A 26,932-nucleotide genomic window follows, 5' to 3' on the forward strand; every position below is an offset into this window, starting at 1 on the left:
TTGGTCCATGTTTTATGGTGATTTTTGATTATTTGAATTTAATGTAATTGAATGTTTTCCACAATTTCTGCATTATTTACTTGATTAACAGCTTGATACTTTGTTGAATTAAATGATATTGCCCAAGTGAATCTCTCTGTTGTTTTTTTATGAGACCTCTTTGTGATTTGTGTCAGGAGCTGCATTATTGTTGCTAGACTATATCAGGATTATACTTGCTTGGGAGCAGTACATGCTTACCATTCCAGTAAATCTGATGTCACTCTCAGTTTTTTGTGGAAGTTGATTATCCTAAATGCTTTAATTTTTTTGTGTTGCATCTTGTTTTCCTTGTTGTACAGTTCAAGTGTAATTTTTGTAAGAATCAGGCGAAATGGGAAAATCAGAAACAATAACCCACTGATCTGACAATACCATTTCACTCAAAGCTGCATTCGCTATTTGAAAAGAGCAATATTTTGATCTCTGCATCACTGGATTTCCTCAGAAACTTTCCATAAATTGTTTGAAAATAAAGTTTTTTGAGTTATCGGCCCTTGAAATGTTCATTTTCAAAACATTTCAATGAAATTATAACTAAGTTAACCGAAATGGTATGGAAAATCTCGTCTTTTTTTCCTTTATTCTAAAGGGTGCAAATAGTCAAATTAAACTCTCAAAGTGGTAGGTTTTTTCATACCATGTTGTATCTTCTGTCTTATTCTTACAGAGACTGACACTTACAGCTAATTAAAAAAATAAGCAGTTCCAATTTATTTCAGTACTAATTTATGTAGGCTAGTGTGTAATTTTAATAGCTCTATAGGTAGAAATCTGCCTACGTTATTCCAATGTATCCTAATTATCTACTTCAGAACACCTGTGTGATCTTTTGGACACTGCCTTTTAAGTTTGAATATCTGTCAGACATGATTCCTATTAATGAATGAATCACTTTGAAATTGTATTTCTAGGTGCCATACTTTCAAAGGAAGACTGGAATTGATTTTTGGGGTTAAGACTTGAACCGGGTAGAAATAAGGGGCCAAAAGGGGTCAGAAAGAAATATTTTTCTTGTGCACTATGGTAACTTTGGTAAGGTGGAATTGATCTTGTATAAATTTACACAAGGTACCATACTACAAAAGAAAGATTTGGATTGAATTTTTGGAGTTGTGACTTGAGCCAGTAAGAATGTGATTGATAACATTTTATATACAATGTAATCATGATGTTTACAATTTGAAATAATTAACCCCATCCTTGGTCACAGGTCTAAAGAATCTTTGCTATCTAGACAGCTGGACAGCAGTGACAAACATGATCAGCATAAACTTATACTGTATTTAGGTAGTGTAAGAACAGTGGTGACAAGGTGACCAGTAGATTCATTATAAAATTCTATAAAAACATGCATTTTGGGTGAGGGCTGTGACATGGTGACAAACAAAATTTGTGTAGAATCCCTTTGTGACGTAGTAGGGATAGTGGTGTCGAACTTCAGCATAAAAAGCAGAGACAGCAGTTGCATAGCAACGGGTAAATTCATTATTGAATTAACGGTATACAAATATTGCAGGGACTGTGATGACAGGGTGGCATGGAGTGAAATACAATGCTGCGTCACCATAGATACATAGCTAAGAAGGCTGGATTTAACTTGATGATCCTGTTACAGTAAATAAATCAGCCTACTAATGACAAGATACTTAGATAAAAATACAATGTTTTCAAAATCTCCACTACAAAAACATCTGTTATATATACTTTTAATTTCAGTTGTGCAATAATATTAATTCAGAATGGAGCCAATGTACGGAGTAATGTAGTATTAGCTCCAAAGAATAAACCAGAGACTGCAAAAACGAAAAAGCCATTGTGGAAGTGGAAACCATTAATAATACCAGATGTCACCCCTGAGAAGAAAACATACTCTGTTTTTCAGAAGGCAATTCAAAAAGAATTGCAGGGTGTATCACACATGGTCTTAGATGTTCAAGGCAAGATAGATAGCAGTGTAATAGAGGTATGATATGTTTATGCCTCTGCCACAAATTATTTTGGGGATATAGTTTAATTATACCCCTGCAAACAAAGTTTTTTTATTGCGGGGGGGGGGGGGGTATATGTACCACATTTTCTGGACTATAAGTCCAGATTTTTTTTAAGCAAAGTGTCAGCCTCAGCTTATCGTCCACTTCGACTTATCTAAGGTTTTTTCAAGAAAAATGTTCATCAACAATGCTTTTCGTTAGATTTGTTTAGTTCACTTTTGATTGCTTTAATTCAAAATTTATAGTAAAGTGCAATCAATGAAAGCTGTCACTCAAACAGTCAAACCGTCGATTGAATTTGAATCTAATTGATCATTGCCGCTATCCTTTAGGAATGAATACGATGATGTTAACAAAAACTCTGAGACTTTGAAACCGTTAAAATTTATAAATAAACTCTATAGAAGATACGTTAACAAAACTCGTTTTTAACTTGGAAAACATTATCGAGTGTTTTTAAGTTATCGGTCCTTTAATATGCAAATTTATACTCATTTACAGATGTCGTAACACATTCGCACGTGGCTCAAATTATAATTCAATTAAGGTGTTATCTAAATGGCTTATTGCAACCAAATTTGCAGGTAACAATTATTTTTTATTGTATTTTGTAGTACCAGGTAATATTGTTTACTAATTACCGCTCGTAGTTATGACCAATTCATCAAACGAATTTCCCACTTATTTCACACATGGCATCCCTTGTTTGACATAACTACGATTTCGTGCCCCTGATGATCTATGGCTTCAGAGCCATTGACACGCCATTCAATAAAAATAATTGAACTCACCGACAAAGTACACTTTAACAAAAACACAGATATTTATTTAATTAAGAAATCTTATACTTAGTAACATCGCTGGAATAATATGCTGTTGTCGAAAACAAAGACTCAGATCTCCGCTGACACGCTCACGTCTGACCTTTGACTTATCTGTTGAATTGGACTTATCTATGTTTTTTTCGTCGATATTGGTCAAGATTAGGCAATTCAACTTATACTCAACATCGACTTATAGTCCTGAAAATACGGTAAGTTTCACAGAGTCTGTCCGTCCGTCTTTCCAAACTATTTTCTAAGCAGCTTGGAACATTGTTATGAGACATTGTGGGATGTTATATAATCACATGGATATGTGCATAATGTCAGGAATACATGTTTGGACAAAAATTGTAGAAATGATGGCTGTTGAATCCACCTTAATGACTAGCAGGATAGTTATGAAACTTTATGGGATGTTTGATTACCATATGGATATGTGCATATTGTCAGGAATTTATATTTGGGCAAAAATTGTAAAAATGACGGCTGTTGGAACTTAGGGATTTTTCAGCAGATCTTGGTCTGATGCTTTGTCTGTAACTGTTTGTCCTGCAGGATTGTTATAAAACTTGGAATGTTAGATTACCATATGGAGATGTGCATATTGTCAGAAATTTATGTGTTAACAAAAATAGTAGAATGATGACCATTGGAACATTTGCATTTTTCAGCAATACACTGGTCTGATGCATTGTCCACAACTCCACAAGGATTTGCAGGATTGATGTAAAACTCAATGGAGTGCTAGATTACCATATAGACATATTGTCAGGAATTAGTCATTTTCTGTTAATGTATTGTCAACAAAAAGTAGTACAGATTGCTGCTTGGAGTTTGGTGTTTTAGAAATGGCAGCAAATTATGTTTCAAAAGTGCTTAGTCTCTCCACCATGAAAATTCTGTCCAATATGAATCCGATGTCCACATTGGTCCCCAAATGTATAGGGTTCAACAGGCAGGGTTATTTGTCCTGTTAGGGGCAATGTCTAGTTCTTGTCTTTCCTCTGTTTTTTTTTGTCATTCTTTTATTTTGCAAGAGACATTTTAATGCCCTTCCATGAAGGACCTGGTGCAAGTAGTTTTACCAGTGTTCGTCGTTATTATCATTCTGCATCTAACAGTTTTGTGACTGTTTTGCTAATTAAACCCTTGCTGATATTGATTTTTGCTATGTGAGTATAAGGTTTCAGATCAAGTTTACATGTGATTTTTAGTTGAAGTGAAAGTGCTTTTATTCGTGGATTGGGAAAAAAAACACGTTCGTGGACTCTTGAATTTTTTGTTTTTAGGTTTTCAGTATACACATCAATGGAAATTTCCTTTCGTCAGTAGCCAAATTTCATGGTTTGGCCTACCCATGAAAACCACGAAAATTGGTACACCATGAACAGTGGTACTTTCACAGGAACTAGTACATCTCATTTCAGACAGTACTTATCAGGACATTTCATCTAATTGAGCTAATTTTTAGTACATGAGCCTACTTTGAAAGGTTACACAGAGAGTTTATGTTGTGTCCTGCTTCATTGAAAGGTTACACAGAGAGTTTATAGTGTGTCTTGCTTCATTGATAGGTTACACAGAGAGTTTATAGTGTGTCTTGCTTATTGACTTGGACTTGGTTAATTTCTTTGAAATAATTCATTTGTCCTGTGTCACCATGAAAGCAGGTCTAGTAGGTGCTTGACACCTTTCCTCCATCTGTCCATCTGTGGGGGGTACCTGTTTATGTACATATGTGCACCTCTTATCGTGCAGAAATTTAACAAATGTTTTCCAACATATTTAGCATGATGTACTTAGCCATTTTTATATGACTGCAACATTTTTTTGGGTCATATAATGGTATCATCCTGTCATCGTCAGCTTCGTTCAGGCATTCATTAACTTTAGTTTATTTAAAAATAATTGAGTAAAACTTATCAAATCTTTTTAAAATTTTAAGACATTGTTCCCATGGACATGTTGGTGGACCCTATAGTTTTTGAAGGCTCTTGCCCAACCATTTTTGGAAATAAGAGGCTAATGGGGGAAAATAGAGGTTATCATTAGAATTGAAACAGGTTTGGGGCTATATAGCAATCACCACATCTGTCTGTCGACATTCCTTGTAAGTGCAAAGCTCCTAAAGCACTCCAGGTTTTTTTTTTATGAAACTTAATAGGAATGTTGGGCATTATATGTAGATGTGCATGAAGGGGACTGTAAAGGGGGGTAATCCAACATAAGGGTTTTACATGATTTATCCTTGTAAGCAAAGGGTAACTCCTCCTAAACCATGTAAGGAAATTTGATGAAACTTTTTACGAAGATTATGCATCGTACCTAGATGTGCATGAAGGAATATAGTTTAGGTCAGGTGACTGCTAAGGGCAAAAGTTGAACTTAGGTTATTCATTCAGCTGCATTTGTAGTGGGGTGTATTCTTTTTGTGTGCTAGCTTACCATATTTCTGGTTTTTGCTATTCTTGTGGTTTTTTCTTGGAGAATCTTCTGTTGTAACTACTGGATAGAGCTCAATGTAAGTTAGGTTTGAGTAGGAGGAATTTTTATCCAACAAAAAACATGGCCACTTTTACAAAAAAAAAGTAGAGTGTTGCTAATTAAGTTAGGTGAGTGATTCAGGCTTTTTGGAGCCTCTAGTTTGTTATTCAACATAAGGTCCGTTTTGATTAATATATATTTTGTGCTTGATATTGAATCACAATTAAAATTCACAGCTGTTTCAAGCATGTATGTTGTGTTAGTCTTTGCTCTATCTACTTGACCTCTGCTGGTGTGTCTATCTGCACCCTGCGAAGCATTTTATTTAACTTGCTTAATGTTAATATACATATTAAAGATACCTATTTGCTGACAAATATGTGATAGTGAAGTACATTCAGACCAATGGGTCTTGTTTTTATTTTTTTGATTTCTAGGCAGCTTTATATGTTAACATGTCTTACATTTTTGTTTTAGGCAGCTCTACATGTTAATCAATACAATGTTGCATTGCGCTTGTTGAGAAAGATAACTGACCGAAGTCTTGTACAGATATCCAATAACCAACAACAAAACTTGTTTCATGTATTAGCTCTATATACATCACCTGGACAACAAGACTCTCTTCAGTTAAAGGTAAATATAATTTATTTTTAGTCCCCTACTGGCGACTCCCTCAAAGAACTTAAGGTTTGCACTCTGTCAGTCTGCCAAATCAGTTTTGCCCAATTTTTAGCTCACCTGGCCAAAGGCCAAGTGAGCTATTGCCATCTATTAACATCCGCCATCATTAACTATTTTTCAAAAATCTTCTTCTCTGACAACACTTGACCAATTGGAACCAAACTTGATATCAATATTCCTTGGGGTATCCTGCATAGAACTGATGTTGGGATTTTTGATCCATCAAAAAACATTACTAAAAATAGAACATAGGGTTAGACAGTAGTTTTTGACATATGCATATTATATCTCCAAAACCATTAGGTTTAGCCAATATCTTTCAGTTGCTGAAATGATCCTTATTATAAGGCCTACAAAAGACTCAAGGGATCAAACTTGTCAGATGACTCCTTGAAAAGTTTTCTACACTTTTTTTTGCTTACATATATAAGTTTGATATTTGGTACATTACTTTCATTCATTCAGCAACTTAGTTTTGTGCACTTTTTTCATATGATATTTCATACATTGCTTTACCATAGCAAGTATAGATCAACGTCAAACTCTGTTTACATGTTTTGTTTTTTTTTTTATTAAGTTTTGACACTTGGACCAGACTCAGCTTTCTGAACATTTCTTGCTGACAAAATTATGCATGCGGATTGTATTATGTTCTCTTGAATAGAAATTTCTTCCTTCCAGTAGGGGACTTTGTATCGCAATGCAATACTCTCAGAATACTTGTTTCAACAGACATTAATTCATTATCTTTTGATTAACTTTAGTCTAGTTGCTGCAGGACTCTGTCATCATGCTTAGGGTGTACATATATTGTGTAATATGTCACTCAAAAAGTATTAGATCAAGTATTATTTAAGCTTTGTTTTATTCATACATGTTGATGATGTGCACATTATATTATGGGAAAATTTGATAAATTCTTACATCTTCAGCATGTTGAACTTGGCCATTTTTTGTCACTTTCTGTTGTGGGTAGTAACAAATTAGTGTAATTCAAAATTTGAATTGTGTTAATTAACATATAATGGAGAAATTTGGTAAGTTTTACCTGACATTTTTATATGTCTGCTGTAAATTAAAAATTACATCAATATTACTTTTATTTTTTGTACTACACCATACAGTACAACAGTAGTTGAAACATAATGCTGTAATAAACTTTAAGTAAAGCTTCATTTGACATCAGTGGTCTAAGGCTCCTAAGTGCACTAGTTTTCTTAGATATTTTCTTGGAAATTATATTAAGATGTGGCTTCCAAGTTCATTCATCTATGGTAACACCCAATAATTTGGCTGAGGTAACATTTTGATACAACATCATTGATTCTAATACAAGTATTATTAACCTTTGCCAATTTTTGGCTTGTTCCTATAAGTGTACATCTAAGTTTTCTTCAAGTTTTTAGTTGATTTACTCTTATTCATCCAGTTTATTATAGAATTAAGTAAATCTTCAGTGAATTTATCTTCAATAATTTGTACAGATTTGTCACAAACAGTAGATATGTCGTCTGCATGTATAATTGGATGACAATATTTAAGACATAATGGATAATCATTTTCAAAAAATAGAAAAATACAAAGGCCCAAGTATAGAACCTTTAGATACACCAATGGACACTTTTTGGGATTTAGATAATTTCCCTTTCCAACCAACTCCCTGTTCTTTGTTACTCAAATACAATTTTAACCTTTCATAAGTATTTTTGCATATTGTGTGTCTTTTGAAGTTATGACTTACTTTTTCTCAGTTCCCAATATCCATTTTTAATGTAATATACATTTTATACATTTTTTTGTACCAACTGTTTAAGAATTAAAAAGGGACCAAACACATGCATTTCTTAGAATGTAACTATATAACTCTAGTGAAAATCTTAAGAATGTCTTCGATATTATTCCATAATATTTTATACCACAATGGTCCAACTGGTTTTGATTTTGGGGGTTGAGTCTTGACCATTTTAGAAATTAGGGGCCAATAGGGAGGGAGACTGAAACATGCATTTTCCTGATGGCCAGATAATTACTTGACTTTGAGTGAATGGATCTCTTTGAAATTTTGTAACGAGGTGCCATGCCACCAAAGTAAGGAGGGGAATCATTCTGGGGTTAAGATTTGAACCTTTTTGGAATCAGGGCTCTGAAGAAGCATTTTCTGAATGTCTGGATAATAACTTGAGTTGAAAGTGAATTGATCTCTTTGGAGTTGTATTACAAGATGGCATATCACAAAAAGGAGACTTGGGTTAATTTAAGGGGTTGTGACTTTGACCAAGTAAGAATTAAGGGCCACAAAGATACCAGAAATAAGCATTTTTTATGATTTCTTGATAATAACATACCCCTCAAGGAAGTTGTAACCCCTAAACCACCATCAGCCTTCAATGTGTGATCATTATTGAGAAGGAGAAAAAAACAAGATACATTTGTAATTTTGGGGGAAATTTAGGTAGTTCAAACACTGCAATTGATAATGCATAAATACATACCTTTGAATACTGAATATTTTTATTTATTTTTTTTTTAATAATATTGGAAATTTTGTTTTCATTTTAGGTAGCACAAATGTTGTATGACAAAGGAGTGTCACTGAGTCAGACAGATGAAAATGGATGTACTCCACTTCATTATGCAGCTCTAACACACCAGCAATATGAATTAGCGAAATTTCTCATAGGTAAATGTCCTTCGACCACTTAGAAGTTGACTTATCCAAACTCAGATTTCCACTAGATTTTAATGACCCTGTTTGAAAATCATAGATTTATGTCAATACATGTATAAGAATTCCTGATAGCTACTCATCATTTATTTAGGAAGTGTAGATGTGCATGGAAGATTATAATTACATTTAAAGGACTCCAAAAGGGGATCACTCGAGGGTTTTCATGTTAAAAACTTTAACACCACCTAAACCCTGTAAGTGATTATGATGAAATACTACAGGAAGTGTGCAAATGTTCATGAAGCAACATATTGACAGTTGCAGAACTTCAAAGGGAGATAATCTAACTTCAACAGCTCTAAACCACTCAAGGGTTTTAATACAACTGAAAAAATTTGTGGTCGTATAATGCTATGGCACAGTCGTTGTCATTTGCATCATCCCTATGCTTAAGTATGTCAAAAACTTATATTGTGTCCACACTTGCCCCAACTGTTCAGGGTTCGACCACTGTAGTCATATGATGCTGTGCTTGGGAAAGCTTTTTATAATGGATTTAGCATCATATGTAGATGAGCATTAAGTCATATAATTACTGTAGTAGAACTCCATGGAAGATAATTTAGGCTAAAAACCACAAATTCCACTTTCCATAGGCTTCTATGCTAATTTCACAATATTCAATGGCTTCTCTGGACTTTACCTTAACTTTAACCTGCAGAGGACTATATATCAGCATGATTCTACATATGTCAGCTCACAATCCTCAGAATGGCATGTGGAGTTAGCAGACTTGCAGTGCAGTACTGGTCACCGGAAGTGAAGGGTCTATAAATAGCATGGGAAATCCCAGTGTTTTCACAAGATAGGGGTATATTTAAACATCATTATGGAGATTAGGCTTCACATCACAAGAAGCAAAATGCACCTATAAAATGTACAGAAATGTTTTTCCTTTCAGAAACTGTTTAAATTTTTTAAATAAGATGAGAACTTTTTTCACAGCACTATGAGGAACAGGGGTAATTTCTGCGTAGGACTATTTTTGCATACGTTCCAAATGCTCATTGGTTGAATTGGTGGTCTGTAACCTTTATCTGTAGTATTTTATATATTATGTTTAACTCCATTTTAAGTGGGGGTGTTCTCTTTGTGAGCTTGTTTACAGTATTTCTAGTTTAAACATGTAAAGTCATGACACATTAGTAGTGATTAGTTAGGACTTATGTTGTATGTTGTAGATAAGGATTTGTCGACAGATCTGAACAAAAAAGATAAATTTGATAGGTCAGTATTGGCTGCATTTTTCTGGGACCATCAGAAAGTGACTAAACCTTCAAATGGACACCTGAATACGTGAGTACTATTCCATAGTTATTAGTTGCATGGTAATAGACCTGAAATCTTTTATTTTTAGGGTCTAAAGTTGAACAAATTTTGCTCTCCTATACATATGTATTGTTCTGGCGCTGTTATCCTTGCATTTTCCCTTATCAAAAATAAATCTTTTTCTTTTCTTTTTTATTGTAAACTTATATTTTCAATGGGGTTTAAATTTGGATTAAAATTTCAAATACATTTAATAATTATATTAGGAATTTAAATGGCTTCCTTTCCAAAATTAAAAAAAACTCAACTATTTTAAATCTGTTTTGTTTTCATATTTTTTTTCATTTGATTTTTTTAAACAACAAAATCTAATTGAAATATAAAATTATTTAATTTCAGTCTTAAATTATAAAACTTTCATTATTGTCTTCTTTTTGACATAGAATATTAACTTTATTAATTGAGTTTATGAAACAATTGATTGTCAGTACATTATTTAGTTAATAAGTTTTTATTATGCCCTCCCACAAATAAGTTTTGGGGTGTATAGGTTTCATTCCGTGTCAAAACTATTTTCTAAACAGCCTGCAGCATTGTTATGAAACTTTCTAGGATTAATATAACCTCATGGAGATGTGCATAATGTCAGGAATTTATGTTTCAACAAAAATTGTAGAAGTGACAGCTGGTTGAACGAGGCATTTTTCAACAAAACTTAGTTTGATGTGTTTTTCGCAACTCCTCCTTTACAACTTGCAGGAGTGTAATGAAACTTAATGGAGTGTTCGATTACCATATTGGGATGTGCATGTTGTCAGAGGTTTTCTGATATGCTTTATCTAACTGTGAATTAAGGTCTTCAGTTTTTTTGCTATGTACTTGATTTTTTTCCCTATTTTCAAGGTAGTCTGAAAGGTTCAAAATTAAACTCTGTATGATGTCCTAAATATAAATTTTAGTGATTCTTTAATATGTTGATTTTAACATTATATTTAGGTATTTAATATATGATCATAATTAGTTAATGTTCAATTTCAAACTTAAATTTTTTTTTACCACTTTTGTTCTTTGTCAGAAACCTACGCTGTGTGAAACATTTTGTCATAATGTATAAGTATTAGACATATAAAGCTTGAATATCCTGAACTGTTGAAGGTTTGACCTCAGTGGCCATAAAGCTGCATGTGATGTAGGTCTAGGGTGTTAAATAGGGTATGCCATATAGGTCAAGAGGTGTGATATAGGGTATGCGATATAGGTCTAGAGGTGTGATATAGGGTATGCGATATAGGTCTAGAGGTGTGATATAGGGTATGCGATATAGGTCTAGAGGTGTGATATAGGGTTGATAATATAGGGTTTAAACAAACACTTATAATGCATATACAAAAAAGTTATATTTTAATCTAGGTATATGATATATTGAATATATCATGTGTACTTATGTTGTCAAAGTTATATCATTATCTTTTGTAGGAAGTGGTTAGAACTGTTCTTATCAAAAGGATGTAGTTTAGACACATTGTTCGATCTCCCATTACCAGAAGTGCCTGTTTTTGACATGCTTTGTAATACAGTTTGTGACTATTTTACAACAGCCTGTGAATATAGGATATCTCCTCTGATCTTTGCAATAAACTTCTGTGAAGTTGGAATTTTACAATTTTTATTGCAAAATGGAGCAAGTTGTGATTTTGCTGACAGTCGAGGTTTAACACCACTCATGCATGCAGTCAAAAAGGTATAGAACTATACATAGATTATAATGAGTTTTTAGCTTATCTTTACAGAATTTCAGGGATGAGCTAATGGCATCACTCTGTCCGTCTGTGTACTTTAAATTATAGAATTTGTTCAAGTTCTTGAAAATCTAATTTTGAAATAACTTGGCAGATGTGATATATAGCTGGTTCTCTACAATTGATCAATGTTTGGTTCCACTTGAATGGGATATTAACCATAGGCATCATACTATTTGAATTTGCCAATATACAAATATCAACTCCCCTAAAACTTTCATATGTGAAGATTGGTATAAATATTGACAGCCATAGTTTTTTTTTTTTTTTATAAATTCTACTTTTCATGTGGTGCAGGTTGCTCTTTTTGCACATGTGACCACATGAAATATCCATTGAAACCCAATGGCAAACATATTATAGATTATATCTCAAGATAATGTGCCAATTGAAACTTGGCAAAAATAATGTTTGGGTTGCCCTCCCAAACTATCTTTTAATTGACAAATTTTGGAAGCTCCTGTACAAAGAAGACATTGATTGTAACTCTGTGGGATATCTCAAACTGCTAATGAGCATCTTATGTAGATGTTTGGGAAGGAATATGATTACCGTAATGTTAATGGTGTTGAGTCCAAAAGGAAGACATTGCGTAAGATGAATTTTATCATTAAACGTGAATGTATTAATTTTTCTGCATTCAGTGTTGCGCAATATGAAAAAGGTAAACAGGAGATGATGATATGCTATACTCAAACAATGTCAAATGTAGCAATGGTTTATTGGACACCTATGGTTTTTACATGTTAAAACTCCTCTGAAACCACTCTAGGGATTTCGATGAAATTTTATAGGAAAATGTAGCATCATATGTAGATGTACATGAAAGAATTTAGTTCCTCTCAGGGGAGGTTTTTGTTAAGTGTTTAACTCCATTATTGGTTAGTATATTCTTTTTATGTTTGCTGACAGTATTTCTAGTTCATTTTTGGTTTGATTAAGATTTTTTTTAATATTATATTCCATAAGGAAATCCATGCCTGCATTTTTTCAATCAGATTTCAGTTTTCCTGTTGTAAGGATCAAAGTCAAGGGATGAGTAATGAGCAAAACTTATTCCAACTTAAATTGAACTTCCAAATTATGTAAAATTGTGTCCATACCATCTGTGGCATCCACAATTAAATGTAAGTCCTAATTATTAGGTTTTCCCAACATTGTATTCACACTCGCCATCCATAGATGGTCTCCTTCCTTTCATACAAAAACCTCTTGTACTTCATCACATTAGAACCAAATTCTATTCTATATCTCTTTATATCAGTTTTTAAAGACCCTGATGTAGCAAAAACATTGTCTACTATACCATGACATATATGTTGTCGTACCAGCAGACAAAGCCCAAAACAACATTATTTTTATCTTCAAAACGTTTTACATCCAATGTTTATTATCAGTGATAGACATAGAAAATAATAGCAGTGATAAGACCTATTCTTCCACCACACTTTCCAAAGAAGAGATTGTGGAAAACCGTAATTCTGTGCTACCTTTGCTATATCTCTACCAAGGACGATGATTGTGATTTACTGTCTATGTACTGGATTCCTAAACTCCACAACAAGAGTCCATACAAACAATGTTACATAGCTGGATCTGCAAAATGTACCACCAAACCTCTTTCAAAACTTTTTCTTCTATACTCACAGCTGTCAAAGAGGGTCTGCAGTCCTGCCACAACACTTGTTACACCCGTAGTGGTATTAATTCAGTGTGGATCCTAAAAACCTTAAAAGAACTGAGACAATCAGTTCAAGACTATTATCAGAATATAATAGCATTAAAACCTATGATTTTTCAACACTGTATACTTCGATTCCCCATACTCAGCTAAAATCCCAACTTAAAAACATTATACATCGTTGTTTTTCCAAAAAAGATGGTTCACCTGATACAAATATATAGTTCTTGGTAGAGATTCCTCATACTTTGTAAGAAATAATTCCAAATCATTTTCCAAATATACAGAAAAAGATGTTTACAAAATGCTGGAATTTTCAATTGACAACATATTTGTCCAGTGTGGTGGACATGTTTTTCAACAAGCGGTTGGCATTCCAATGGGAACAAATTGTGCTCCTCTACTTACTGACCTATTCCTTCAATCTTTTAAGGCTGACTTTATGGCTGATCTGACCTTATTTTTAGCTCACCTGGCTTAAGGCCATGTGAGCTATTTTCATCACTTGGCGTCGTAACAATTTTTCAAAACTCTTCTCCTCTGAAACTACTTGACTGATTGGAACCAAACTTTGTATGAAAGTTCCTTGTGATATCCTGCATAGAACTGATGTGGGGATTTTTGATCCGTCTAAAAGCATGGCCGCTGTTACTAAAAATAGAACATAGGGGTCAGACAATAGTTTTTCGCTTATATCTCCAAAACGGTTAGGCTGTTTTAATGTTATTTCTTTCAAACATCTCCTCTGACACTATTTTATCAATTGAAACCAAACTTAGTATGAATGTTCCTTGGGAGTATCCTGCATAGAACTGATGTGGGGATTTTTGATCCGTCGAAAAGCATGGCCATTGTTACCAAAAAAAGAACATACGGGTCAGACAATAGTTTTTCGCATACATCTCCAAAATGGTAAGGTAATGCTTAATCCTGACCAGGTAAAAGTGTTCAGCATGATGAGATCTATCTGCAGTCAAATTTTCATTTTAACCTATTAAGCCATGTTGGAGTTATTGCTCTTTTTTAAAGTTTTTTGCTATTTTTATGTTATTTCTTTCAAAAATCTTCTCCTCTGACACTACTTGACCAATCGGAACCAAACTTTGTATGAATGTTCCTTGTGATATCCTCCATAGAACTGATGTGGGGATTTTTGATCCGTCGAAAAGCACGGCCACCATTACTAAAAATAAAACATAGGAGTCAGACAACAGTTTTTCGCATACATCTCCAAAACGGTTAGGTTTAGCCCATTCTGAAAGGGGTAAAAGTGTTTAGCATGGTGAGATCTATAAGCGGTCAAATTTTCATTTTAATCTATTGAGCCATGTTGGAATTGTTGCCCTTTTTTTTTTTTTTTTTAAAGTTTTTTGCTACTTAAATGTTATTTCTTTCAAAAATCTTCTCCTCTGACACTATTTTACCAATTGAAACCAAACTTGGTAGGAATGTTCCTTGTGGTATCCTGCATAGAATTTAAGTGGTATTTTTTGATCCGTTGAAAAACATGGCCACTGTTACTAAAATTTAAACTTAGGGGTCAGACAGTAGTTTTTCACATTTATTTCCAAAACCGTTAGGTTTAGCCAATTCTTTCAGTAGCTGAAATGATCCTTATTTTTAGGACTACAAAAGTCTTCAGGTATAAAATTTGTCAGATGCCTTCTTATAAGAGTTATTGCCCTTGATAAGGGAAAATGACAGTTTTTTGGGTTTTTTTTTTTTTTTTACAGTTTTCAGCCAATATCTTGAATACTATGATAGATATAGACTTTTATTTACTGAAATAATCCTTATGATAAGTCCTATCAAAGTTTTCTTGAGTCATAATTGTTGGACAAATTCTTGTTTAATTTATTGCCCTTGAAAGGCAAAATTCAACCAGTTGAGTGATTCAGGCTCCTGGGAGCCTCTTGTTAATGTTATTTCTTTCAAAAATCTTATCCTCTGACACTACTTGACCAATTGGAACCAAACTTGGTGTAATGTTCCTTGGGGTATCCTGCATAGCACTGATGTGGGGATTTTTGATCTGTCAAAAAACATGACCTTCATTACTTAAAATGGAACATTGGGGTCAGACAGTAGTTTTTCACATATATTTCCACAACCTTTAGGTTTAGTCACATTCTATCAATTGCTGAAATGATCCTTATTATAAGGCCTACAAAAGTTTTGATGGGATCAAAGTTGTCTGACAACTCTTTGTAAGAGTTATTGCCCTTGAAAGATGATTTTTTTTTTCCAGTTTTCAGCCAATATCTTGAAACTATGATAAATAGAAAGAAACTCTCAATTGCTGAACTGATCCTTATAATAGTTTTTTTTAATCAAAATTGTTGAACAACTCCTTGTTAAATTTATTGCCCTTAACCAGGTGAGCTATTCAGGCTCCTGGGAGCCTGTTGTTTTAATTGGAATTTTTATCTCAATTCCTGCCAGCATTTTTTTCTATCAGATTTACATCTCATATTATCATAATTGCAAGAATCAAAGGCTAAGTTCTTTGACTAGCACCCTTAAAGCAGAACTTTTTTCACCTTTTATTTGAATTTCAAATTTTGTGCATATTGTGCCCTACCAGTTGTTGTGTCAAAAATGAATATTGTGTCCACACTTGCCCCAAATGAACAGAGTTTAACATGCTGCTCTCAGCAAAGCTCTTTATTTCCTGATACATGACTCACCCAAGAATTTTTACAACATTAACAATGTGTTTCACTGGTATGTTTGACTGCATAAAACTTAAAAGTTGCATAGTTTCATCAAAATATTTTTTTCAGAAGTACTGAAAAAACTTAGATGAAGTATTGAATATTATTTCTGAATTAATGTTTTAAAAACCTGTTCTTTATGACTTCACTTTCATATTTTGTTTACAGAATGATCTGGTAATGGTTAAGATATTACTCAACTCCAGCTATAAAGTAGAATCATCCAAACATCAGAAAAAACCTTCACTGGCCAAACAATTGTCAAGGAATGTCTTTGTTATATCACAAATTGATGAGGATGAAACAAGTGAAAAAGAGGATGTTGAATCTGAAAATGAAAGTGAAGGTGAGAAATTTGGTCTTTTCTCATACTTATACACAAAATGGCAAGGTATTACATTCTACCACTCAAAAAGTCATCTGTCTGTTTCCTGATGGTTTCCAGATGATTACTTTAGAAGATGTCGTAAGATCTTTCTCAAAGTACAGTCAAAATTCACCTGCTCTAACTTTGACGGCTTTAACACCCAGGATTTCACTTACTTAATTGAAAGTACCAAACTTTTCTCCTATTTAATCATTATAAATAACCTTGGATTTCTTGATTTTTGATTTCTCGAACACTCCAAATAACTTGGTTTGTAGTATATATTTATATATGTCATCACTTATTACAGCTAGTTGAAAAAGACCAGTTCCAATATCAATACAAATTTTGGTAGGCTACTAAGTAGTTTAAGTAGCTCTCTAGGTAGAAATCTGCCCTACATTATACCAATGTGTCCTACTTAAGTACTTCAGAACACCCAAGTGACCTTTTCGTCACTGCTTTTTAAGTTTGAATAGCTGTCAATTATGATAGCTAGCCCACCAAGATTTGTATTGAAATTAGAACTGGTTCTTTTCAACTTGCTGTAAGAAATTTAAATTGATCATAGTACTGATTGGTGTTGGAAATGTTCTGAAGACTGCATGTTGAAATTGGTTTCTACCTTTTTTACCGTTGTGCTTGAAGATAAACATTTGATATTTGAAGCCAGTATCCAAAGCCTTTTTGCCTATATATTCTGTTAATTAGTAATTTGTTGGTAACAATTTATGTTATTTTTTTACATGTTAAATAAATCACAAAAATTCGAATTTTATCTCTAAGAAAGAATATGTTCATTTTTTTTATTTAATTTGGTTGATCCAATAGCTGTTTATCAACTGGGTATAAACAGCATATTTGTAAAATCTGTTAAGCCATGTCTGAGTTATATCCCTTTTTCATTGTTTTTTTTCTATTTCTAATGTTTCATGTATTTCTTTCTAAAATCATCTCCTCTGACATTACCTGACCAATTAAAACCAAACTTGGTACAATGTTCCTTAGAGTGTTCTTCGTAGAACTGATGTGGGGATTTTTATCTGTTGGAAAACATGGCCACCATTACTTGAAATAGAACATAGAAGTCAGATAGAAGTTTTTTTGCATATATCTCAAAAGCCGTTATGATTCGCCAAATTCTGACATGGATTAAATGTTTAGCATGATGAGGTCTATCTGTGGTGAAATTTGCATGTAAATCTGTTTAGCCATGTTTGAGTCATTGCTCTTTTTTTTTTGACATCTTTTTGCTATTTCTATGTTATTACTGTTCAAAAATGTCTCCTCAGAAACTACAGAACAGAATTTAATGAAAATTGATATGATTGTTTCTTAGGTATGAGTGTTTGAAATTTTTATCCAAGAAAAAATATGGCCACTTTAATTTATTAAAATAGAATGTTGCTCATTGAGACAGGTGAGTGATTCAGGCTCTTTAAAGTGTGTAGTTGTACAAGTGCTGTCAAGCCGAAAATATTCTAAAGTAGTTGAGAAATTTGTTGTTATTCTTCGAAGGGAGAAATTTTATTTCAATTTGGCGTCTGTCGTCATCGTCGTTAACAATTGTACAAAAGTCTTCTCTGAAACTACTTGATTGATTAGAACCAAACTTGGTATAAATGTTCCTTGGGGTATCCTGCATAGAATTTTTGTGGGGATTTCTGATTTGTCGAAAAACATAGCCGCCGTTACTAAAAATAGAACATTGGGGTCAGACAGTAGTTTTTCACATATATCTCCAAAACTGTTAGGTTTAGCTAAATTCTGACTGGGTAAAAGTGTTCAACATGATGAGATCTATCTCTGATCAAGTTATGGTGTTAAATCTATTAAGCCATGTTGGAGTTATTGTCCTTTTTCAACAATTTTGCTATTTTTAATGTTATTTCTTTCAAAAATCTTCTCCTCTGATGCTACTTGACCAATTGGAACCAAAATGGTACGAATGTTTCTTGGGGTATCCTGCATAGAACTGATGTGGGGATTTTTAATTCGTCGAAAAACATGGCTGCCGTTACTAAAAATAGAACATAGGAGTCAGACAGTAGTTTTTTACATATATCTCGTAAACTGTTAGGTTAAGCTTAATTCTGATGTGGCTAAAAGTTTTCAGCATGATGAGATCTATCTCTGGTCAAATTTTGGTTTTAATCCGTTAAGCCATGTTGGAGTTATTGCCCTTTTTCAACAATTTTGCTATTTTTAATGTTATTTCTTACCAAAATCTTCTCCTCTGACACTACTTGACCAATTGAAATCAAATTTGGTATGAATGTTCCTTGGGGTATACTGCGTAGAACTGATATGGGGATTTTTGATTCGTCAAAAAAAACATGGCCGCCCTTACTAAAAATAGAACATAGGGGTCAGACAATAGTCTTTCACATATATCTCCAAAACCGTTAGGTTTATCCAAATTTTTTCAATAGCTGAAATGATCCATATTATTAGGACTACAAAAGTCTTCAGACTCCTTGTAAGAGTTATTGCCCTTGAAAGGGGAAATATCACTTTTTTTTTTAAATAGATTTCGGTCAATATCTTGAAAACTATGATAGATTAAAAGAAACTTTCAATTGTTGAAAAGATCTTGTATTAGTCCTACCAAAGACTTCTTGGGTCAAAATTGTTGGACAACTTCTTGTTTAATTTATTGCCTTTGAAAAGCAAGGTGAGCGATTCAGGCTCCTGGGAACCTCTTGTTTACATTTATCTCCTAAACCGTTAGGTTTAGTTGAATTCTGATATAGGTTAAAAGTGTTCAGCTTGATGAGATCTATCTCTGGTCAAATTTTGGTTTTAATCCGTTAAGCCATGTTGGAGTTATTGCCCTTTGTCAACGATTTTTGCTATTTTTAATGTTATTTCTTTCAAAAATATTCTCCTCTGACACTACTTGACCAATTGAAACCAAACTTTCTATGAATGTTCCTTGTGATATCCTGCATAGAAATGGTGTGGGGATTTTTGATCCATCATAAAACATGGCACCCATTACTAAAAATAGAACATGGGGGTCAGATAGTAGTTTTTTGCATATACCTCAAAACCATCAGGTTTAGCCAAACTTTTTCAGTTGCTGAAATGATCCTTATGATAAGGCCTTCAAAGGTCTTCAGGGATCAAAGTTGTCAGGCGACTCCTTGTAAGAGTTATTGCCCTTGAAAGATGGATTTTTTTTAAACAGTTTTCAGCCAATATCTTGAAACCTATATTAGATAGAAAGAAACTTTCAGTTGCTGAAATGACCTTATGATAAGTCCTCTCAAAGTTTTCTTGAGTCAAAATTATTGGGCATCTCCTTATTAAATTTATTACCCTTGAAAGGCAGACTTTAACAAGGTGAGCAATTCAGGCTCCTGGGGGCCTCTTGTTTTTTTTTTTTGTTATTAAAATATTTAATAACTAATTTCTGGAGGATTGTCATTTGTTCACATTAGAAACTAGAATGGCATTTACTAACATGACCTGCTGACAAATATCTCCACAATTTTGTCCGGCTTGCCTGACCTGTTAATTTTTTTTTTATCAAAGCCATTAATCTGTGTCTATTAAAGGAAAATGCCACAGCTTACTGATGATTGGTTTGATTCATTATTGCAGTAAACAGTGAAGAGCAGAGGGATGATTCAGTAACTCAATCTAGTGACCATGACACAGATGAGGTAGATGAAGATGAAGAAGATGATGATGAAGATGTGGAGGAAGTTGATAATTATGATTTTGGCCCAGAAAGGTTCCCGTCATTGACAAGCCATTCATCTAAACCTCAGATAGAAGGCAAACTAAATCAAGAAGGTGAACTACCTGTCTTAATAATTTAAAGAGTTTGTCCTTACCTTTATTGCAATAGTAGTGGTACTAGTCCTCTAAACGTGATTTTTTTTTTGCAATTAAAGTTATTCTTCAAAAATGCAAACGTTACAATCTTTGGTTTTGTTGGTATTGCTGAACCCATGCCACACTGTCGAGTCAGAGAAATGATCATGAAAGGAGGATTACAGTAAATGAATAAAAGTTTGAATTTATATCATATAGTAAATTTGTGCAAAAATTAAAAAGTAAACAAAATAATCTGTAAAATATATATTAACTGGTCACATGATGTAAAATAGAACTGATCACCTGTTTGGTCTGATGGATTGATTATCGATTCAGGTACTGTATTTAGGATTGCGAATCACTAAATAAGTGTTTTTCTGTCCATTTTTGTTACTTTTTCAACCATTACAGAGCTGTTTATTTGTACAGATTGTCCATATTTTATACAGATATTTGAATAAAATTACACAATACGGATTCGTTATGAAAAAGTATCGATTTTCTACCAATCCTGAAAAAAATTCATAGTTGCTTCTGCTTTTGGCGGTTGGTGTATTAAAGGTGCTTTTATGAATGGGAATCACTGCTGTTTAAAGCGCATATATGATAGGGATAAAATTTTTCTAACTGGAAAACATGGATCAGAATGCCGGCATCTGAAAAATGCAAAAACAAAAGTTTTGAAGATGTCCACAAAAGTGTCTTATTTCAGTTTTAACAGAAGAGACAGCTAAGAGACATTGTTTAATTGAAAAGAAAACATGAACTTCTGAAGGCTTTTCCTTTTCTTGGGCGCTGAGTCTGCTTCAAAACTTTTTGGTTTTTTTTTTGCGTTTTTCAGAGGCAGTGGCTCCTCATCCACATTTTCGAGGATGGGGAGCCTCTTCAGGCTAATTGTCCACACATCCAGTTTGCGTCAAAAACTTAAGGAATTGTGATGTGAAGGCCTGATTCGATACAGAATTGTTGTCCAATATTTATCCGCAAATGTACTACTATTAATGTCATAGCGAACTGTGTTCACAATTAGTAAACTTGAATAGTTTTCTGTACATGTTATATGCTAGTAGGACAGCATATTTGATAGGGGAAGCAAGTTCCTGTGTTTGAAAATGGATGGGATTTATGTTGGTGAGACACAGAACAAGTCACTGAAGTTATAATGACTGGTGTCAAAGTTGATGCATATGTCTTTACTGAATGTTAAAAAAATAGAAATAAATAAATCTTGCGAAAATATTAACAGTCCATGTGTTAAAAAATGCATGGAACAGGGAAGGACCAGTGTGAATGGATATGTTTCACATCTGCCCTATGGAATGGCAGCATTATGATTTAAAATGTGCCAGACTGAATCATGTGCCAAAACAATCCTTCTCCATGAGCAAACTTTGTTTAAAATAGTCTTTCAAGTTTCTTAAATGTGTTTTATGTATTAATTCTGAATGAATTTTAATCATTATTTGTTACATCTGTTACAATTTAAATTGTGTTTGTATCATTTTGTACATATTTGTATAAAAAATTCTCTCAATGTCCACATTACTAACATAAATCAACTGTTTTCACCATGTGTGATTGACTCTAAACCGATATATGGATGATTAGCATGTAGAGGCTCTACATCCACGAATGGCAAGCAGCCACTGCCAACAAATTGGAGATTACTGATAAATAACCAAAACTATTGAAAAATCCCATTAAGATTACTGAAGATAACAAAAACGGGTAAACACCCCTGCAATTACAACAAATGCAATTTTTACAACAAAAGCAAAGGCATCAGTCAAAATGATTACCATTTACTAAGGATATGGGGTAATGTGCCATTGATTTTTATGAACAGTTAGTCAAAAAATACAGAAGGCAGCACTTCACCCTGTACATTTAAACATGGATATGGTCACATTTTATCAAGACATCTGTCATTTTCTCTAATTTTGAAGGTTTTTTATATGACTGCAAAAAATTTGCAGTTGAATAATGGTATCATGCTGTCATGGTCATTTGCTTCATCATCGACCATAGACACTACCACGTCCAATCAATAACTTGTATATAGATCTTAATGACATTTTACCACAAAAAAGGAATTTTCATGATGTCCTTTCAATAACTTGATAGTAAGTTCATAGATTTGTATGAAATGATACCACAAGGTGTCATACCACAATAGAAAGACTAGGATTGAATGTGGGGGATTTGACTTGAATCATTTAGGAATTAGGGGACAAAAAAAAAGGCACCAAAAACTGACATTTTCATGATACACGGACGAAACCTTAAGAAATTGTAAATAGAACTCATTGAATTGTACCACTATGTGTCATACAACAAAGGGAATGCTGGGATTGATTTTTATGGTTGTGACTTGAACCATTTAGGAATTAGGGTCCAAAAAAATTGAATCATGAACAATCCTTCATTTTTCTGTTACCTGAACAATAACTTGATCTCAAGTGTACGGATCTCTTTGATATTGTACCACAAGGTTCCAGACTATCAAAGGAAAGGTTAGATAGATTTTTGGAGTTGTGATGTGACAGGAACTGTTTTGGAATGATGGCCAAAAAGGGGCCAGAAAAAAACATTTGAGTAAATGTAAATGGATTTGTTTTAAATTTTACCACAATGTGTCATTCCACAAAAAGAAAGTTGGGATTGAATTTATGGGTTTTGACTTGAAATGTTAAAGAATCAGGGTCCCAAAATAGAGGCCAGAAACCAAGCATTAATTAAGTTTGGACAATGACCAGTTTATTGAATCTCTTTGATATTGTATCTTATGGTATCACACCACAAAAGGAAGACCAGAATTAAATTTGGTAGTTGTGACTTGAACCATTAAAGAATGAGGGGTCCAAAAAGGGCCAGAAGCAAGTATTTTCCTGATGTCCCGACAATAATTTGAGATTTCCTTGAAATTATACAGCAAGGTGCCATACTATAAGAGGAAGGCATGGATTGATTTTGGGGTATGTGACTTGTCCTGATTAGAAATTAGGGACCAAAAAGGCCCCACATAATTTCTGGTCAAATTTATATCCTGTTTCAAGCATTTAATCTCAATCCTGATTCAAAGCTGTAGCAATAATTAGGCTTGAATGTTGTGCCCATACTTATTGGTTTTTAAACATGTGTTAAAATATTTATCAACAGTATGTGTTAATTATTTTATAATATTTGTCCATGAGATAAAGTAAAAATACTTGGTTGGAATTGCAAACACACAAGTAGTTCATTTTCTAGGTCTTGTTCAATATCATTGCATATTAACTGTTTATTAATTTTTAACGTGTTTATCTTTTGAGGTGAAGTGAGATAAGGACATTGTTACATGTTAAAACAAATTGATTAAGATAGATCTAAATTAAAACATGTGCATGTCACTATAAATTTTAAAGCAACTAGATATCATAGATGAAATCAATCTCTGTGGGCACTATATTGGGGTAGGTACTTATGCAAAATTTAAGAAACCCTCAAAATTTAACATTTCTGTAATATTTAAGATGGTTTTGGAGTGGAACAGAAGTGGCCACACATGTGTTCACTCAAGATATTTGCACATGGGTTGTAATTGATATTTTTACACAAAATATATGAAACTTGATAGTAAATGTGCATCCATACAGTATTAAAAGAGCTAAAAACTGCAAAATTGGCATTTTTTCAGCATTTCTCTCAGAAATTTTCCAATTTTAGCCAATTTTTAGAGGCTTTTATGACCATATATGTTCAAATAATAACATTAAACAAATTCTACCGACTGAAACCAAGGTTCATCGTTACCTTTTTACAAATATAATTTAACCACATATTTCACTCTGATAAAATTGAAACAGCAAAAGTCAGATCAGTTTTTTATATAATTTAACAAAAAATTAATGTAAATTTCTTATATCTATGGGATTTGTTGCTTAAAGTTCTACTAGATACTCAGGATTGTCTGTAGTCAAATGGAAATTTGTGGTGAAATCGAGCCCATATTTGTTGTAAGGTAATGATGAACTTTGCCATTATACAACTTTCTTCTGGTACACTTTAATTTTGTGGGAAATACTTGTCCTTTTTGGTGTGCTCTCTGATATCAACTTCCTGTATATAAAGTGGTATGTCTACTATGCGTGCAACTTCATGTTAATTTTTGTAGGTAGGTTTATTTAAAAATTTTATTAAAAGGCAATTTTTATTAAGGACTATCATAAATTTCAGTTGCTTGTGGTATTTTTTTAAGTTCCATTGTTACTGGTCCACTTGTCCTGTAAAAAGACTTAAAGTTTGACTTGACCTTGAACTTTGATCTCAAGGTCAAATTAATTATTCTTGCATAACTGTTCTATTTCTTGGCTGTAATAAGTTTTATGTGATAAATTGAATGTAGTGTGCCATGCTAATATACAAAATTTTTTCCATAGTGGTACCCATAGAGATGGATTCCATCTCAATGATATCGAGTAGCTTTACAATTTATAGTGACATGCACATGTGCAAATTTAGATTTATCTTAATCAACTTGTCTATAAATAGCATGCACAATGTAAAGTAAATGAGAATTTATTGATGTAATAAGCAAATGGAAACAGTCATATATAATTCATTCTAGATTTGAGATTAAGAGTATTCTGTCCATGAGTTGTTCTTGGTACAAAAAAAATTAGAGTATGATGGAGGGAGAGAAGATCTTGTATCACTAAAAGAAAGCTTGGATTGAGTTTTGGGGTCGTGACTTGAATTTTTAAGGAATTATTGGTCAAAAAGGCATCAGAAACCAGCATTTTCCTGATGATTGGACAATAACTTGATTAAAAATGAATGTATCTCTTTGAAAATGTACTCCAGTGTTCCATACTGCAAAAGATTTTAGGAGTTGTTAGCAGACTATTTTGGAATAGGAGGCCAAAAAGGACCACTTCTATTCTGGTCCAATTCTTACCCTTTGTCAAATGTTGAATCACAATAAAAATGCAGAGCTGTATTAAGCTTTAATGGTTTGTCCATACTTGCCCATACTGTTTAGGATGTTCCTCTGCAGTTGCATCAAGCTGCATTATGTGAAGCATTATGATTTAATTCATAATAAAATTTCAATGCAGGCATTTTATTACTGCAATAAGTTTTAACTGTCTTGCTGCTTTCAATGACTTTTGTCTGATAATAAGAGCTGAAAATGAGTCAGGCCTTTCATTAAGTGGTGGTATCAGGTACTTTTACCCTTCTAAACCACTGAAAAGTACCTCCTGAATTTAAAATTGCATATATGTTTATAAATAAGAATGATGAGAAGTACCTCCACTAAACCAAAGGTTCCTGTATTAAAAAAAAAAAATGATAAAACCCCTACCATCTTTCACATGACAATATTTTTTTTTTCACAGAATTCGAAAGTGTTGAAAAAACCAATGATATAAATGTCAATGCTACAGATTCTCAGGGCTGGACAGCTGCACACCATTTAGTCTGTCCTCTGGACTATGGAACTTTTGATAATGAAGAAATGCTATATGTGATTGCTAAAGCTGGAGCAGATATCACAAGGAAGGATAATGCTGGATTATCTCCTTTAGATCATGCTTTGATCAGAGGAGCAATAAGATTGGCAAAAAGGCTACAGACACTCAGTAATGTTGAAAATGAAAAGATGGTAAGGTTTCTGTGCTACTTGTCATTTTATACAACAGTAAAAATCATTGAATTTAGCAAAATTCTGACAGAGGGTAATATTGTTCACCATCACCTACCTGATGTAGGAGTTATGGCCCTTGAAACAGATTTTTTGTAGTTTTTCACCTTTATAACTGAAAGTTGACACAACTGTTCCTTGGGGTATCCTGCCCAAACTGATCATTTAATTTTTTTTTATTAGTTGAAAAACATGGGTGTCATTACTATAAATAGAACTTTGTGGTCAAATTGCCTTTTTAGCTTACCTGGCCATAGGCCATGTGACCTAATGCCATCACTTGCGGTATCCCGCATAAAACTGATCTGGGGATTTTGATTCATCATCTTCTCTTCTGACACTACTTTACCAATTGGAACCAAACTTGGTATGAATGTTCCTTGGGGTATTCTGCTAAGAAGTGATGTGGTGATTTTGATTTATTGAGAAACATGGCCGCCATTGCTAAAAATAGAACATAGGGGTCAGACAGTAGTTTTTTACATATATCTCCAAAACCGTTAGGTTAAGTCAAATTCTGAAAATGGGTAAAAGTGTTCAGCATGATGAGATCTATCTGTGGAGTTACTGCCATTTTCCATGGTTTTTTTTTGCTATTTTTAGCTCACCTGGCCATAGGCCAGGTGAGCTATTGCCATCACTTGGCATCTGTTGTCATTAACAATTTCTTCAGACATCTTCTCCTCTGAAACTACTGAATAGATTTGCATGAAACTTATAATGACTGTTCTTTAGAGTATCCTGCACAAAATGACAGTTTGGATTTTTGATCGGTTAAAAAACATGGCCGCCCTAAAAATAGAACATAAGGGTCAGACAGCAGATTTTTGCATATACAGTG

General features: G+C 33.4%; 1 protein-coding gene across 1 annotated transcript in view; it reads left to right on the plus strand.

Moving 5' to 3' along the window:
* LOC148626287 (poly [ADP-ribose] polymerase tankyrase-like) overlaps positions 1-26,932 on the plus strand; it is a 172,023-nt gene that overhangs the window by 110,542 nt on the left and 34,549 nt on the right. Inside the window, exons 32-39 of the mRNA XM_088570167.1 lie at positions 1,759-2,005; positions 5,819-5,977; positions 8,585-8,705; positions 9,935-10,049; positions 11,499-11,763; positions 16,385-16,562; positions 20,190-20,384; positions 25,787-26,052. Of these exons, the coding sequence (XP_088426293.1) occupies positions 1,759-2,005; positions 5,819-5,977; positions 8,585-8,705; positions 9,935-10,049; positions 11,499-11,763; positions 16,385-16,562; positions 20,190-20,384; positions 25,787-26,052 (1,546 nt within the window). The remainder of the gene's footprint in view (positions 1-1,758; positions 2,006-5,818; positions 5,978-8,584; positions 8,706-9,934; positions 10,050-11,498; positions 11,764-16,384; positions 16,563-20,189; positions 20,385-25,786; positions 26,053-26,932) is intronic.

Source organism: Perna viridis, chromosome 2, assembly GCF_037379345.1.
Source record: "Perna viridis isolate PV_CMFRI_1.1 ecotype Kerala chromosome 2, ASM3737934v1, whole genome shotgun sequence".
In the NCBI taxonomy this organism is placed as follows: Eukaryota; Metazoa; Mollusca; class Bivalvia; order Mytilida; family Mytilidae; genus Perna; species Perna viridis.